This window comes from Musa acuminata, chromosome BXJ1-4 (genome assembly GCF_036884655.1).
Source record: "Musa acuminata AAA Group cultivar baxijiao chromosome BXJ1-4, Cavendish_Baxijiao_AAA, whole genome shotgun sequence".
NCBI lineage: Eukaryota > Viridiplantae > Streptophyta > Magnoliopsida > Zingiberales > Musaceae > Musa > Musa acuminata.
The window spans coordinates 5,826,760-5,843,829 of NC_088330.1; the positions used below are offsets into that span (position 1 = coordinate 5,826,760).

The 17,070-nt window shown below is 44.0% G+C and overlaps 2 protein-coding genes and 1 non-coding gene across 5 annotated transcripts; 1 reads left to right on the forward strand and 2 right to left on the reverse strand.

Moving 5' to 3' along the window:
- Positions 1–6,264: 6,264 nt before the first annotated feature.
- On the reverse strand, positions 6,265–7,738 carry LOC135643668 (lecithin-cholesterol acyltransferase-like 1). The gene is made up of 2 exons (XM_065160937.1): positions 7,326–7,738; positions 6,265–7,252 (listed from the first exon to the last, which is right to left on the reverse strand). The coding sequence occupies exons 1-2, from the start codon at positions 7,721–7,723 to the stop codon at positions 6,343–6,345; spliced, it is 1,308 nt and encodes a 435-aa protein (XP_065017009.1). The 5' UTR covers positions 7,724–7,738; the 3' UTR covers positions 6,265–6,342.
- Positions 7,739–11,736: 3,998 nt separating this feature from the next.
- On the reverse strand, positions 11,737–14,866 carry LOC103981589 (uncharacterized). 3 transcript variants are annotated; one of them, XM_018824845.2, is made up of 13 exons: positions 14,562–14,861; positions 14,430–14,472; positions 14,310–14,336; positions 14,134–14,232; positions 13,924–14,036; positions 13,654–13,837; positions 12,870–12,935; positions 12,671–12,775; positions 12,558–12,578; positions 12,417–12,475; positions 12,232–12,322; positions 11,998–12,109; positions 11,737–11,857 (listed from the first exon to the last, which is right to left on the reverse strand). In XM_018824845.2, the coding sequence occupies exons 1-12, from the start codon at positions 14,795–14,797 to the stop codon at positions 12,008–12,010; spliced, it is 1,146 nt and encodes a 381-aa protein (XP_018680390.2). In that variant the 5' UTR covers positions 14,798–14,861; the 3' UTR covers positions 11,737–11,857; positions 11,998–12,007. The 3 variants fall into 3 exon arrangements, with proteins under 3 accessions (XP_018680390.2, XP_018680388.2, XP_018680391.2); XM_018824843.2 differs by having other exon boundaries at positions 11,737–12,109; positions 14,562–14,859; XM_018824846.2 differs by lacking the exon at positions 14,310–14,336 and having other exon boundaries at positions 11,737–12,109; positions 14,562–14,866.
- A 691-nt stretch (positions 14,867–15,557) lies between these two features.
- Positions 15,558–15,629, forward strand: TRNAD-GUC (transfer RNA aspartic acid (anticodon GUC)). Its single transcript has one exon. It is a non-coding gene; the product is annotated as a tRNA-Asp (tRNA).
- The last annotated feature ends 1,441 nt before the right edge of the window (positions 15,630–17,070 follow it).

The window sequence follows — 17,070 nt, forward strand, 5'->3', positions numbered from 1 at the left end:
AGTACAAACTAGTGCTGAACAACCAATCATTGAAATTCCACAAGTTGTTGATAGTATTCTAATAGATCAAGCAGTTCAGGAATTACAACAAGCTCCTGAACAACTAGTTGAACCACAAGTTCCTCAAGGAACCATTGGTACAACATTAAGAAGATCTACTAGAAACAAAAGATCAGCAATTCCTAGTGATTATGTTATATATCTACAAGAATCTGACTATAATATTGGAGCCAAAAATGATCCTGAAACATTTTCACAAGCCATGAGTTGCAAAAAGTCAAATTTGTGGCATGATGCTATGAAAGAAGAGATGAATTCCATGATGAGCAATGGAGTCTGGGATCTTGTAGAGTTGCCTAATGAAGCAAAGGCCATTGGTTGCAAATGGGTCTTTAAAACTAAGAAAGATTCGTTAGGCAACATTGAGAGATACAAGGCAAGACTTGTTGCAAAGGGATTTACTCAAAAAGAGGGAATCGATTATACGGAGACATTTTCTCCTGTATCTAAGAAAGATTCTCTGCGTATTATTTTAGCATTAGTTGCTCATTTTGACCTTGAGTTGCAACAAATGGATGTGAAAACAGCATTTCTTAATGGAGATCTAGAGGAAGAGGTTTATATGAAACAACCTGAAGGTTTCTCCTCTAGTGTTGGTGAGCACTTGGTTTGCAAGCTTAGGAAGTCTATATACGGCTTAAAACAAGCCTCCCGCCAATGGTATTTTAAATTTCATGAAGTGATTTCTTCATTCAGATTTGTTGAAAATCTCATGGATCAATGCATATACCAGAAGGTTAGTGGGAGTAAAATATGTTTCCTTGTTTTATACGTAGATGATATTTTGCTTGCAACCAATGATAAGGATTTGCTGCATGAGGTAAAACAATTTCTTTCTAAAAATTTTGACATGAAGGATATGGGTGAAGCATCTTATGTCATTGGCATTAAGATCTATAGAGATAGACCTCGAGGCATTTTAGGTCTATCACAAGAAACCTATATTGATAAACTTTTAGAAAGATTTCGGATGAAGGATTGTTCACCAAGTGTTGCTCCCATTGTGAAAGGTGATAGGTTCAATTTGAACCAATGCCCAAAGAACAATTTTGAAAGGGAATCAATGAAAAACATCCCATATACTTCTGTCGTAGGAAGCCTTATGTATGCTCAGGTCTGTACTAGACCTGATATTGCATTTATTGTGGGGATGCTAGGTCGATATCAGAGTAATCCAGGTATGGACCACTGGAGAGCTGCAAAGAAAGTGATGAGGTATCTACAAGGAACCAAAGATTACATGCTTATGTATAGACATACAGACAATCTGGATGTGATTGGTTACTCAGATTCAGACTTCGCCGGTTGTGTTGATTCTCGTAAATCAACATCAGGATATATTTTTATGATGGCCGGTGGAGCTATTTCTTGGAGAAGCGCTAAGCAGACCTTGACTGCTACTTCTACCATGGAAGCTGAGTTTGTCTCTTGCTTTGAGGCTACTTCACATGGTGTATAGCTTAAGAGTTTCATTTTTGGGCTTAGAATCATGGATTCTATTTCTAGGCCATTAAGAATTTTCTGTGACAATTCAGCTGCTGTCTTTATGGCTAAAAACAATAAAAGTGGAAGTCGAAGTAAACACATCGACATTAAGTATCTAGCCATAAGAGAACGTGTAAAGGAAAAGAAAGTGATCATTGAACATATTAGCACTGAATTGATGATTGCTGATCCTTTGACTAAAGGCATGCCACCTCTGAAATTCAAGGATCATGTAGAGAAAATGGGACTTGGTTTCACTTTGTAATGATATTGAAACTCTTATATATATTGTGAAATTTTCTCATTCATGCGCATATTATTTTGAGAAAATATATTGTTGTTGGACCAAGAATAAACATAAGGTTTATTCATTAAGTAATATTACCATATTAAGATTAAGAAACTAAATACATCGTGATACATGGATGATAATACTCGCTTTTAGAGGACTTATCGCTATGATTCGTGTATTTATTTCTTAAGAAAGTTGTTCAAGAAAAATTAATTCAAATTATTAAGATAGACGTATGGACCAAGTGGGAGAATGTAACCGTTATTATTAAATATCTAATTTAATAATAATATACTTGTTATCATTAAGATTCATAATTGATTATCATGAATTTCTTCATTAATTATGGTTTAAATGATTTCAGTTTTTTATTCTTTAAACATGAAACCGTTATTATTAAATTAAATATTTAATATTATTAAAGTTTTTCATTATGGTCCAAATGTTACAAATCTGAATTAATTCTTGAACGTTATGATTTGGTGATGATAAATGTTCTTGATGGGAGAACAACTATATATACATGAGGATTTTGGTCCCTTGGTTCAATCATCTCTTTGAAGCGAAAGGCTTTCCTACACCATCTAAAGTGAGAGTTCTGAGCCGAGAAGAACCAAAGTTCAAGAAGAAACCTTTACAGAAATTCTTGGCGACAATGACTGGAGGTACGCTATTTCGTTTCCGCATTTGTTTATTGTGTTTCTATTACAATGATTTAGAAACACAAGTTGGCTTCATCAAAATTTCTTACAATAACTTGAGAGGGAATCTAAGAGAGAGGGCTAAGAAGCTCAGTGACTGAGAACCCTCAGCCTCCTGGACAAGAACGAGTGAGAGATGACGGCCGCAGACATCATAAAAGACGCATAATGCTGCTACCTCTATTAAACTAACAAAAACCAAAAGGATTGAGGGGGACCTCCCATCACTCTGTGCTCTCTGCGCATATTTCTCCCTTCTTATCAAAGAGAGATGGCATAAGAAAACCAGTGTGGGCCAATGGGGGACGTAGCCGAAGCCAAATCCTCTGCAGGGATCCCTGCATTATCTAAAGTTACAAAAGGATCCCCTCCGAAACCGTCCATCTGTGCCTCCTTCAAAACAGGCGGACGGTTAGGATTGGAAGAGTGTCTCCGATGGACGATTTCGATGCTCCCTTACAGCTCGTCTATGCAAAAGCACATTTGCGTGCGGTATCGCCAATGAACGAGCGCAGGGCGTCGGCAAGCGCACTGCACGTGCAGTCCTGCCGTCGTGGTCGGGCTCGCTTCTTTCTCGAGTCCCCGAAAAGTATAAATTAAGGCAGGTTTTGTCTCAATTTGTTGAGGTAGAAGGGCATTGATGACGGTAATAATAACTATAAGACTTAGTTTTACGTTAGCTGTCTCATATAATGTCTCAGAGTACCTGATCGATACGGATTGGAGCGCTGACCGAGGTACATTAACATCCTGCTCAGGCTCGATCCTTCACACCACGCCAACGTCGATGTCAGACGTTACCAGGAGTACGATCCTGCTCCCTGTGAGCGGACATATCACGCAATGGTAACCTGCACTATAAAAACCCTCGTGCTCCAAGGAAGAAAGGGAGGAGGGGGACGACGAAAAAAACCCCCTGCGACTATTCACTAACTTGATCGTCGGAGGGGTCGGGCCGAGCTCTCCCGACCCGACCTGTGTCCAAGTGCGAAGACGGAGGTCTCCCATTAAACGCCCAGGCGAGAAGCCCCCTCCCGGAGGAAATGCTGACCCCTTCACGATCGGACCACCGCAGTCAATCTTTTGCAGTCTCAAGGGTCGTCCCAAGAAGATCTCCCACCATTCGGACTCGAACCAAGCCGCGTCAGCCCCGAGGCCACGGCTTAAAGTTGTTTACACTAACATTTTTGGCGCTAGAAGGAGGGCCCGAATGTCGAGGGATCGCTCGATCGACTCAGACGAACCCGCAGCTGAGGGGTCACACCCGATCGGAGCTCCGGGTGAACACCCCCCGCGTGGAGAACCTCGAGACGAACACCTCGCCATGACCTCAAAGCGCTATTGGATGATATTCAACGACCCGAGCTAGTCGCCACCCGATGGCGCCCCAGCCGACCCGTCGTCCGTGTCGTCCGAGGCCTTTCAGGACCTCACTCATCAACTCCGAACTCTAACTGGTATGGTGCAGTCCATTATCCTGCTCGTTTCTCATCCGGTGCACCTGCCTGCGATCCAACCACTGCAGCAACGGGAGCCGCCCGTTCGGGCCCACACGCCACTTCTGGAGCTCCCCACTTCGCCTCAGGTCTGATCGGCCCCACTCGGGGATCGAGTGATGGAAAACCCGAGCAGCCGCCTGGAACTCGAGGCATTATCTTTGGATTCAACGGACTCCCTGTGAGCCCAGCTACACTTTGTTAGTCAGCGACTCGACGAAGTGGAGAAGGAGGTTCGCAGGTCAAAGAGAGAGCTCGGGGAGGACACACACCAAGGGTCTCCGTTCGCGCCCGAGATACAAGATCAGATGGTTCCCCCAAACTTCCGACTCCCCTCTTTGGACGCATATGACGGCTCCACCGACCCAACGGACCACGTAGCCACTTTCCGTGCTCAAATGGTGCGCTGTACGGAACCTCTGACGCTTTAATGTGCAGAGCGTTTCTCACGACTCTGAGGGGGCCAGCTCGCACATGGTACAGCGGTCTGAAGACTGGGACAATCGCCTCCTTTGATCAGCTCATCAAAGACTTCGAGCTTAACTTCTTGGCCTACGCCCGGCCAAAGCCGACCATTGCACTGCTCCTCGGACTCAACCAAAGAGAGGACGAGCCCTCTCCCATTTTGTGAATCGCTTTATAACACAAATCTGGGGGTTGACGGACGCTGATCCCTCTTTGTTAGTGCAGGCATTTATGACAGACCTACGACCTTCCAGATTCTTCTGGTCCCTCGTGGAGCGACCCCCCACCACAGCACAAGATATGCTCCAACGGGCTAACCAATACATCGCGGCGGAGGCCTGGGTGGTCGTGAGGGGAAGGAGCGACTTTTGGTAGCTGGCTCCATAGAAAAAGTCAAGCACCCGCGGTGGCTATCCGATATAGTCCTCGTAAAAGGAATCTAGGCCCTGCCTCAGTCTCTTACGAGCGAAGGCTCAGTATCTACTTGATCGCTTCCCGACTCGCGGTTAGCTCCGACCTAACCCCCTTTTTTGTATCTACATGGCTCGGCCGCAGACTGCCCAAGTTCACCTCGGCGCGGCCTGCCCGCCTGAGCCGTGCTCCTCGGTCGCATGTTGCCCAAGACCATGCCTGTGCGGCCTGCCCGCCTGAGCCGTGCTCCTCGGTCGCATGTTACCCGAGACCATGCTTACACGGCCTGCCCGCCTGAGCCGTGCTCCTCGGTCGCATGTTGCCCGAGACCATGCCTGCGTGGCCTGCCCGCCTGAGCCATGCTCCTCGGCCTCATGTTGCTCGAGACCACAACCTCTGCGCGGCCCGCCCACCTAAGTTGTGCTCCTCGGTTGCATGTCGCCCGAGACCACAACCTCTGCTTGGCCTACCCGACTGAGTCGTGCTCTTCGGCTGCATGTCGCCCGAGACCACAACCTCTGCGCGGCCTACCCACCTGAGTCGTGCTCCTCGACTGCATGTCGCCCGAGACCACAATCTCTGCTCGGCCTACCCGACTAAGTCGTGCTCCTCGGCTGCATACTGCCTAGGACCGCCGCTATACGCCCAACCCTCCTTAGTTATTAAACTCCACGATTCCCACACCCCTGGCAACGGACCGGCAACCGTCCGGCAGGGATAGTTTCTTAAAGTTGAAGCCATGCCTCGGACCACCCTTTACAACAATCGATGCATAGCTTCCTTCGGGAGGGGGGGGGGGAGGAATATGATGAGGGTAATAATGGCGATAAAACTCGGGTTGACGTCAGCTACCCTAGATGACGCCTCGCAGCACCTGGTCAACACAGACCAGAACGCCGACCGAGGCACATTAACATCTTGCTCAGGCTCGATCCTTCACGCCACGCCAACGTCAATGTCAGACGTTACCGGGAGTACGATCTTGCTCCCTGCGAGCGTGCACATCAGGCAACGATAACCTTCACTATAAAAACCCTCGTACTCCGAGGAAGAAAGGGAGGAGGGGGACGACGAAAAAAACCCCCTGCGACTATTCACTAACTTGATCGTCGGAGGGGTCGGGCCGAGCTCTCCTGACCCGACCTGTGTGCAGGTGCGAAGACGGAGGCCTCCCACTAAACGCCCAGGCGAGAAGCCCCCTCCCGGAGGAAACGCCGACCCCTTCGCGATCGGACCACCGCAGTCGGTCTTCTACAGTCTCAAGGGTCGTCCCAGGAAGATCTCCCACCATTCAGACCCGAACCAAGCCACGTCGGCCCCGAGGCCACGGCTTAAAGTTGTTTACACTAACAAATATGTCAAGCATTATGCATTGAATTATCGAATTCATACACTTAATTTAGACTGCATAACATTTTAATCAATCGTATTGTCACGCTCGAAAGACTAGAGAGCTCGCGGTAATGGCGTTTATGCTGCAAATCTCGGCTACTATCTCCCGCAAAGCGCTCTTGTCCTTCAAAATCGAGGTATGGGAGACACCAGGCAGCCTGATCACCTTCAGATCCTGGCTCGCCGACCCCGCCCACTCGGACTCCAGCGTCAATAAGCTCACCAAATTGACCGTGCCATCTCCGTCGCCGTAAACCACCTCCGGCTGCACGTCGAACCCGTCCTCACCGTAGAACAACGTCTCCGGCGTCTTGACCCCGCTGCCCACCACGCACGTCACCGGCACGCCCGGCTCCTCGAACTTGTCCGTCATCGGCAACACCCGCGTCTTGTACGGGTAGACCCCTTCCTCGAACCCGATGTCCTCCATGAACTCCTGCATGTCCCATGCGGAGTAGCTCTTGTTCCCGGACACGACGAGCGGGACGTGGCCGAACACCTTGGGCGATGGCAAGAGCCACTGGTTGCTCTCAGAGCTCCGCTGCTCGGCCCGGACCAGCAGAGGGTCCACGATGGGGATGCCGAGGGTGTACCCCGACGCAAAGGTGAGCATCTCTTGCACCGTGCCGGCCCATGGCGCCGAGAGGGTGAGCAGGTGCTTGACGTACTGTTGCCGCCATGAGGAAGCGCTGCGGACGAGGAGCTGGAGCGCGAAGAGGCCGCCGAGGCTGTGGGAGAGGAGGATCACGGGCTTGCCGCCATTGCAAGCGCTCGCAGATTCGATTAATTCTTTGAGATCTTCCAGATACTGGGTTCCAACTTTGGAGGGGTGGCCTTCTGCGGCCAGACCGTAGCGGAAGTCGTACGGCGCGCCGAAGAGGTTTTCGCCATCTATATAGCCAAGCTGCTCCAAGGAGTTCACTAGAGTTGCCATGTATTCGGTGATATGCCTGCGAAAAGACCCTTGTGAAGCCGAGGAACAGGAAGATCCAAGAGAGAGGCCGAGGCGCAGCGAGAACCTACTTGAGGTGAGGGTCGAGGTAGAGGAGCCCCTGAGTGGAGCCGAAGCAGGGGACCCGGGTCATCACGCCGGGGGCGTTGCGGTAGTCGTCGAGGGCGGCGTGGTAGTACAGCGTCATCCGCTCGGCGAAGCAGCGGGTGAGGGCGGGCACCAGCACCGTCGGGTCGAACCACAGCCTGAACCACCCGTCCTTCCCCTTCCTCGTCGCGGACAGGGCGCAGAGGAGGCTCGACGGCTTGTAGTCCTTCGTCAGCCGGGCCTCCAGTTGGTTGCCGCCACTCCCCGGTATGAGGACCAGAGGGTGGAGATCGTTGCTGCCCCCCGCAGAAAGGCACACGGCCGGCAACAAAGCCATGGGAAAGACAAGAAGGGGAAGGATCAGAATGACATTCATTTCCATTTTCCATCTCTCGACCACTGTGTTGCTTAGACTCCCATATGGTTGAGAAGGATGAGAACGTGTGGTAACGGTTGTTTGCTACTTGGAAGCTTTTGGCCCATAGAATTTTGTTGTTTTCGTTTGTAAACCAGTCGCATTGATGGGAATCTACGCACCTAAAACGAACATTTGACCTTTCTACCACGTAAGATGTGACAGCATATCCACCCGCATGCATATGTCAGATTTCTGACGTGGCAGTAATTATATGGATCAAAAGACTGGAGGATCTCGTTCAGCAGAAACAGCGCCTGCGTCTTAAAATAATGAAATTGACAGGGGGAATAGAGATTGATCATAATTTTCTTTATTGAGATGAAGCCAAATATATGATCCTTGCAAAGTTGAAATGGCCTACCAAATTACTAACAACTTGATATTCACGAGAGATATGGCTTGAGACGAGAGATAGGAGTTGTATAAGGTCGATAAGGATTGCTTCAAGATGATTTCTAAACTTCTAGGATTATTGTCTCGAAATGGAACTTAAGTGAGCTAAATCTCTTAGGCACTCTGTATAAGGTCGATAAGGATTGCTTCGAGATGATTTCTAAACTTCTAGGATTATTGTCTCGAAATGGAACTTAAGTAAGCTCAATCTCTTAGGCACTCTGCATAATAGGTCAATGTCAAGTGAAGGTTTCTGACTCGACCCATCCGACGCTTGGATTTGTTTCGAGTGAAGACTATAACCTTTGTGAGGTTCAAAATATGATCTTTGTTTACGCATCGATGATCGATTTTTATATTTGATAAGTCTTTGCGATGGAACCAATAGGAATTACTCTCCTTTTGTGATGCACTCATGTGAACAATTATTCAGTATGACCCCTAAGGTACGGGTTGGCCGATACGATTTCTTGAGACGCAGGTCGATTTATACAATCTTCCGTAATGCAACGTTAATTTAACATATGACAACTAATAGGGTGTCGGTTATCAATTCGATCATCTTCTACATCAGGTAGATATCTTGTTGTCTTTCACATCAGTTCAGTTCTTTGGTGGTTGACGGTTAAAGGATGACGATTGATATTACAAATTCTTTGTGATAAATGAAGCTCAATGCACTATAACTTATGTCCAGAACTTCTCTAGTTATCTCCCTCAACGGCTAATCATGCTTGATAATTCCATCATGAGAGAGGTTTGGCAACTTAATAACCTTGAGATACCGTTCTGGCAAATTAGACAACTCAGACTCGAGTGCCAACGTGTCGCCATCGCCATGTATGATCTCAGGAAGCTCATCAAATCCTCCTTCCCCGAAGAGCAAAACCTCCGCAGTCTCGATTCCTGTTCCGATCATGCAAGTGTCCGGTACTTGGGGCGCAGTCGGCTCCTAGATGAGTATACGCTCACTGTATCCAATTCCATCGAAGTATACGTTCATTCTTGATGCTGAGTAGTTCCCCTTCTTGGAGATGACAAGAGGCATTTCTCCGAACACTCAGAGCGACAGCAGAAGTCCTGTTCTCCGGCCGCATCACCAAGCGGTCGACGAAGGGGAGCCAATCTCTGTCTAATCATGCAAATGAGAAAAGATATCATGGAAGCGACTATTATCGTCGTTCCATCAAAATATAAACATAAACATAAACATAAATTAATAAAGTATTTTATTAGAATCGTAAAAAAAATAAATAATTGTGCTACGTTCAAATGATTACACGACAACCATTCATTGGCATGAAATGCTATTAATTGCGGTGGAGCCACACTCCAAATTATCTATGATCTCATATCTTGTATGGTCCAAATAAGTGTAAAGTTGCAGGTGTAAAACTGGCTTTGGTGTCCGCGTGACTGTCATAGAATTATAATATGATACAGCGTAACATTTTAGTTTGAATTTCTTTTATTATACCAGCTGAAATTTCTTGTGACAGGGGAAAAGAGCAATGGCCGATTTGGAATGCTGTATCAGTTCAATTTAATTCAGGATTGATTTATGCTGTGAGTTTATCGATCCACGATATATACTACTCTCGGTATCTACTTGTAATTAAGATTAATATTGAGTGAGATTCCTGATATGATCTCTTCGATACCTAAGTTAGGTATGAGATGAATTAAAAGGGAATTAATAAGAAAATATTATACCTTGACAACTATGCCCTAAGTTATCTTTTATAATCAATCTAAATTTATCCACTAATGACCTAAGGCAATATTCTATGGATACAACTATTGATAACAAAAGGTAATAGTTTTATTTGATTAATTACGTGTTGATTGAAGATGAATATGTCTTAAGATCCTAAAATTTTGGATATTTAGATTTTTAGGTAAGCTAAGAGATCAATTATTTATCATAGGAAATCTTTTTTTTCCATAAGAATTACTTTTTAAATATTTTAAGTTGAGTAAAATAATAAATCATACATAAAAATTCTAACATTAAAATTTTATACAAATTTATAATGCTTTTTGGGCTTAATATTATTTCAAATTATTTATGATCATAAAAAATTATAAATTGACAGGAGAAAATGGAAACAAAATAATATTACCAAACATAGTTAAAACAAAGTACGAAAATTTATACTATTCACAGTTTTTATGTTCAGAAAAACAAAACAGGAAAACCATTGAACACATCTTTCGTTGTTCCCGACAAATAAATCACGCTCTTTCTCCATTGGCGACGCCAATGACGTGTGGAATAAGGTTGTTTGATTTCGAGAGTCGATTCTCTCAATAGTGACAAGCATTTATTTAAATTTATTCCAAAAATATTACCATTAGAGTAACCTTCTAAGAAGAAAACGAGCATATACATCACACCTAATCAGAAAATTGAATATTATTAAATGATGATAGAAGAAATATTTATTCTCAATTATAATTGGATGTATCACAATCGAATCAGCATAAAAAAAATTGGGCCAACCAACAAAATATATTCTGTCTATATATTTTTTCCAATTAGATCGATTATAATTGTTTCCAATTAGGTCGATTATAAAAGGTTCATCGAATCATGATAATCATGATTGATCATTGTTTATCTATGTATTTAACTTTGTTTTATTATTGACTTGAGATTCATAAGGATGATCTCATGAACCATACTCAACCTTTATTTTTATATAGATTGGCACCAAATCGAGCACCCAAGACTTACATTTCTCATGAATTGCCTTTTGTCCATATTATATGATAGCAGCTAGCAAGAAATGATCTCGTTCGCTTTTAAATGAGAGCTTACTAGAGAAAATATTTTCGACCAATGATAGTTCAACATATGATTGTATACGTGATAGTTCGATTAGCATAAAGGAGTCAAGACCTATCCCTTGGTTTGCTCACGTGGACATCGATCCACCGGAAATGATTAAGGATTTTTCTTTAAGAAATATTTTATAAAATATTTCTTATTTTTTGATGCTATAAAAAATTATATTTCATATAGTAATCGAGGTTAAATATTTTTTATTTTTTTTATCCATCTATCTCATGACTAATTTGAGTATCAAATGGATCGGATTAGAAAATTCATCCAACCTCGCATATTTGCATATATTATCCCAAAGAACGTAAGCTAGTCCACCTCGATTCGATAGATACTCCCTCACTCCTATATACTCAAATTCTAAATCCTATATACTCATTTAGACATCACCGATTTTTTTCCTAACAAAGCTTAATTTATATTTCTTACAAGAACTTAAGTGTAAACATTTATTCCAATGGCAAAGACTATGATAAATTTGTATTCACAAGATAAAATATTCGGTGAAGTATAATTTTTTATTATGTTTAAAATTAATTGAATGTTAATATATTTTTTTTCAAAGCAATGAAGGAAGAATTCGTACATAAATACGAACCCAAAATCTTATGATACTATATCAAAATTACTAATTGGGCTGCAAACTCCACTGGATCATCCGAATATGCATCTCATTTGACGGTGCAGACGAACCTATGTGGAGTAAATGATGCACATCATATCAAATTCACACCCACAATGGCAGAGTCTGCAGTTGTATGATTTCATATACTCAATACAACAGGGAGTGGGAAGAATATGGACATTATGAATCTGCAGTGGCGCGCAGGGATGACTTTCTTTGCTTGTATGTGAATATCCTGAAGAAAATTAACGAGGAAAACTCGTGGCATGCAGCTATTGGTACAAATATAGGATACAAATCACTCAACTTCACAAAGGAAATAACAAGAACAAGTGCCGTATTAAATATAAGCACAAGGATTAGTGTCATATATACCACAAAGTTTTCAGACCAGTGTTTCCTTGGCTTCCATGAAGTCTTCATGTTCATCCTCATTGCTTGTCATCCTTTTGTGCATGAACTTGTAGTAGGCAAATTGTAGGATGATCTGGTAAAATATGTGGTCAAGGAACTACATGCACCAAATAGGAAATATCTGAATCATTCAAGAAAGGATAAGAGATCATGAAGCAGTAATTAGTGAAGTCAAATGAAAAGAGAGAAGGATACAAATAGATCAAGAAGAACACAGACTACTGCATCCAGCAACCAAGGTGAGTTAGCCTTAATTCTTTCCCACTCAATGCTCCTTACCAGTATGCTGCATCCAAACACAATCGTTAACAAGAAGACCTCTTTGAGGGGTCGAGGAGGGGAGGCGGATGAGAGAGAGAGAGAGAGAGAGAGAGAGAGACCTTCCAACATAAGTTGCATTGGCAGCGAGTGCAAACATGAACATTAGAGGATTTAATCCCTATAAAATAACTCATAATATTATAATCAAAAGGTTTAACGAAGCTAAATGATGGCAAAACCTAAAGGGTTTTAGGTCTAACCTCCACGCTCCCACGCTTGATCTGTTTGATGACATAACATACATCATAAAAATGTCTATGTCCAGTTTCATGTCACGGCAAAACTGTGGATGAAAGATAAGATATGTGCTTACGTTCATATATATCTGAGGCAGGCGGCCTCCCATGTAAATGGCAGCCATAACCCATCCTAACAGCAGCCCATAAGGGTTCTCTTCCAGTGATTTTATGCCTCCTTCCTGTCGTGCCACGGAGAGCAAAAGCATCAGTTTTATTGAATGTGGGAAACTGCACTCCATAATTCTTCCTACTGTCAAACCCTATGTTGTTCACCTCCATTGAAGCTTTGGTTTGAAATGGTAAAGTGACCGAGGCAGCTGCAAAAGTCCCATAGCCAACCTGCCATTACGAAAGCGAGGCAAAACAGTACAAAGTTATCACTTACTATGCAGAATGAGACAACCCAACTTCCTTGTAAGCATGAACAACAGCTTTGATAGATCAGATATCTAAACTGAGCTGCTTTACCTAATTAGCTTGCTGCTCATATCTCATGCCAAACTTCTTTCCCAAGTAGGGACATGAAGGTCTAAAAGTTGCTTTCTAATATGATATATCTCTGGCATCCTATATCTTTAGGCTATTCTTCTTCTTGTAAGGTTCATGCAATCTTTGCTAACCCTTATCTTCACCTAATGCACACAGGATATATCCTACAACTTACGTTTGTCTATCATGAAACTTTACCTTCGAGATATAATTAAATTAACTAGTTTAAATTTTAATAATTTATATATTTAATAATCCTTTAGAACACGATATGTGTACATATTAAGATTATTATGATAAATGATTTAAAATAGAAATTATATGTGAAAGTCACAATAGTTATTGAACTTGATGAATTATGCTCTTCTAATTCAATTAAGCTCTACAGTGCATCTAATTATGTAATCTCCGGACTACTTTATTTGTTATCCTACATAGCCGAAAAGAACATCCAAATTGACTCAAACCATCAATCACATACCGACGTTTGTGTCACACGACGACTTCTCATGAAGTACCTCTACATCACATTATAATTATCACCTTTGACCTGCGATTCCCGACTCACCGAGCGAGAGAGGATCCTGATGGGCTTACTCATGCCGCTGCGCCAAGATCGGTGCCGTGCTGATCTCTCGTCATCAGAACCCGACGACTCCAAGTACCCCGAGGCTGATGGACCACTTCGAGCTGGTCCAAGGTAGGACGATCTATACGGTGGAGTCCCACTGCTCGCCAAAGACCTCGCCGACCTGAGACGCGCACACCGGTGTGTTAAGAGACCAAGACTTGCTTCGGTTTGTCAGATAGGTAGTGGAGACCGAGGAGTCGCACGTACGTATAGCATACATCTGCACGAGGTGATGCTGTAGGCGCGGCAGTAAGAGTTGGTAGGTGATGACTGTGACCCTCAGAATTCGGATTCAAAGGTTTGCAGCTGTCTTCTTCAACCTGGCGACCACGATGCGGTTTTCTCAAGCATATACAAGAAGAAGAAGTTACACGAGGAAGGAACACATTAGATGAAGATGGTGGTTTGATTTGTCACCTCTAGTTGAGCCGCGAAACCTCTGCTCTCACAACATCTTAGCCAGCAATCGTAATACAGAATTTGCAGCACCAAAACCACTGTGACGGCCGTGTATAACTGCACCATTAGTTTCGAGGGTGGTTAGCATACGGACATAACACTTTCTCAGCCTTCTAGGGCCTAACTCAGCTCACCAGTGCTGTATAGAACTGGGTCGGCAGCTGCAGATAAATCAAATTAACATTTTACTAGATGATGACAAGTAGCTTTGCTGCAAGAAGTTTGAGATACAGCTTAAAATTGGAAATGCTTACCGTTACTGGTTCGAGAAGGCAACCCACCAGGTTGAAGATGTCACTGCAAGCCAGAGTAAAATGTAAGAGTTTGATGGAGAACTTCGTCTAGATCTTGTTTAAACTATGTTTAAGTAATGCAAGGGGACGGACCCAACGACCCAAGTCAGGAGGAACGCAAGGGAGATGCCATGGCCAGACTTGTTGTGGAAGTTGGTGATGATCTGTGGTACCTCTGCTATTCCCCAGCAGAAGAGGCTGATCATACCGAGGCCAAACGATAGCTCACCTCTTACGCTACACACGCAGTCGTTGAAGTACCTCTCGATCCATCCTACACAGACCCTCTCCTCCTCTCCGCAGGTAGCCCATGCAAGAGACTTCGCCATGTCTCTGAGCTAATTGGTTTGGTCTTGGCGGAAGGAAGCGGTGACAAGGTTACACTATATATACAGATCTAGAAGAGTGTCGAACAGAGGAGAGTGACAGAATTTGCCACTTCCTCTGCCTCACACTGAACAAAACATGAAAGTTGACGGGCCTAATTTGATGTTGCCAAGTAACTCCATGGTTCTATCTAAGACAAAGAATTGCCGAACACTTGAACGTCACCTGCTATACTTAGGTGGTGGATCGAGTCACCCCTACGTTGTTAGGCAAAATAACAAATGACGGAGGGTCATGCATTGTCTAAGAGGTCACTCAATTCAGTTAAGTCCGTCCCACAAATATTTTCTATTTGGTGTGGGAACAGGATGATGAGTTCATGGTGTTACCCGGAAAAACACGTCCATAGCTGGTAATTAACTCTTGTATGAACATGAAAGAAAGAGCAATACATGAACTTCATGCATCATCGGGAAGGAGTAGCAATAGTAATATTTCTGGATTAGAAATATAAGAATTATTAGATACGGTTGGTAAGGTTGACGTAATCCGCGAAAGATATCAAAGTTTTTGTTGGCACGCTGGGTGGCGACGTCACACGTGGGAGGAATCGCCCACTCGCGGCATCGATGCGCCGCAGACGGCACAGTGAAGTGAGAGAAGGATTATGCCGTGCTGCCGTCCGTGGACCGTCCACGTGGTACACCTTCTGTAGTGGGGCCCGTACAGTAGTCTGTAACAATATACATTAAGATCAATCGAGTCGTTGTAGTATAGTGGTGAGTATTCCCGCCTGTCACGCGGGTGACCCGGGTTCGATCCCCGGCAACGGCGTCATTTTTTATTTGGCCAGAAGGATTGTCCGCACTCTCGAAGACGCGGCGTCAACGAGAGAGGAGGGTGTAGATGAGCGCTGCGCTGGAAAACAACGTCGGTTTGTTGCGGACATACGGATGACGACGAAGGATGCGACAGCACCGCTTCAGGACCTCTCCTTCCCATCACATCCGACACAGGTGTCTATTTCCTGTCTGCCCTCTATCCATACCAAATCGATAAGTCATGCATCTGTACGGTCATTTGCTCCTCCGCTTAGAGCTCGAACAGTGCCTTCCAACCTTATCCTCCACTGGATATCTTTAATGCCCGAGTTGTGATTAGATTGTGCTTTATGCGTGGCCTTCTTCTTCTTCTTCTTCTTCTTCTTCTCAATGATTAACCTTCTTTGCTTGCAATGGACGTAAAAGTATCTTTGCTTCCACAGACCTTGTCAAGGTCGGCTTATGGGCCTCCATGCAGTAATTATTGGGCTGCTTAGGAAGTGGGTCTTAAAATAAGGTATCCCATTCCTCGTTTCTCCTTTTATTGGCCTTTAGAAACCATGCTACCTTTAGTGATGTCTGAATCCGTGTTCCCGAAACAAAGCTATCCCATCACCAATGTCCCACCATTTCCCTTCTTCTTAATTGCAACCTTTAGTGATGTCTGAATCCGTGTTCCAGAAACCAATTAAATGTCACAGTGAAATGGAAGAATGGGGGACTTGTAGGCCGCCGCCTCACCCTGCATGATCGTGGCTAATGTTACCCACCCAGCCATTGTGAGGCTGAAACCATGGAAACGATAGCAGCATCGCTATCGGTGAGGTCGCGCTGTGTCAATGGCCGTCGTTGTCCCTTTAACGCCGGTGGGATCTCCGGATCAACCCTGCCGAGCTCTTCTTGGCTCCTCGGCCTTTTCCTCCGCCATGTCACAAAGTGCAAGCAATCGGTTCTTCTCCCCCACATATTTACGAGGGACCAACGACTTGATACACACCTCTGCTCTGTCGTGGCAGATGTAGCTGTCACGTGACGAGGATTAACATCGTTGGTTGTCCTTTTTCTTTTGGCGGTGACCACAGTTTTAGGATCACCGATTTTGATTCTAAAATAGACAGTTTCATTTGTACCAAATTTGGAATCAAAATCTAATTAATTTGAGATGGATCAGAACCGAATCAATTCGAGACGATTTCGATTCTAAAACTAAAACCGTCAGTTTAGCTTCCTATCTCTGTCATATTTTTATTTATTTATTTATTTATTTATTTTGGACCTTCACCCAATGAAAATTAATATCATTTATTATCTTTTCTTTTTTGGACGTTCACCCAATGAACCAACCATTGGTCGGTTGAAACTTATTTTGATTCCGAAATCGAAACCATCGATTTTAGTTTGTAATTCTAATTTCAAGAAAGAATGGTATGGTCGGGATTTTGATTCAGTTCGAT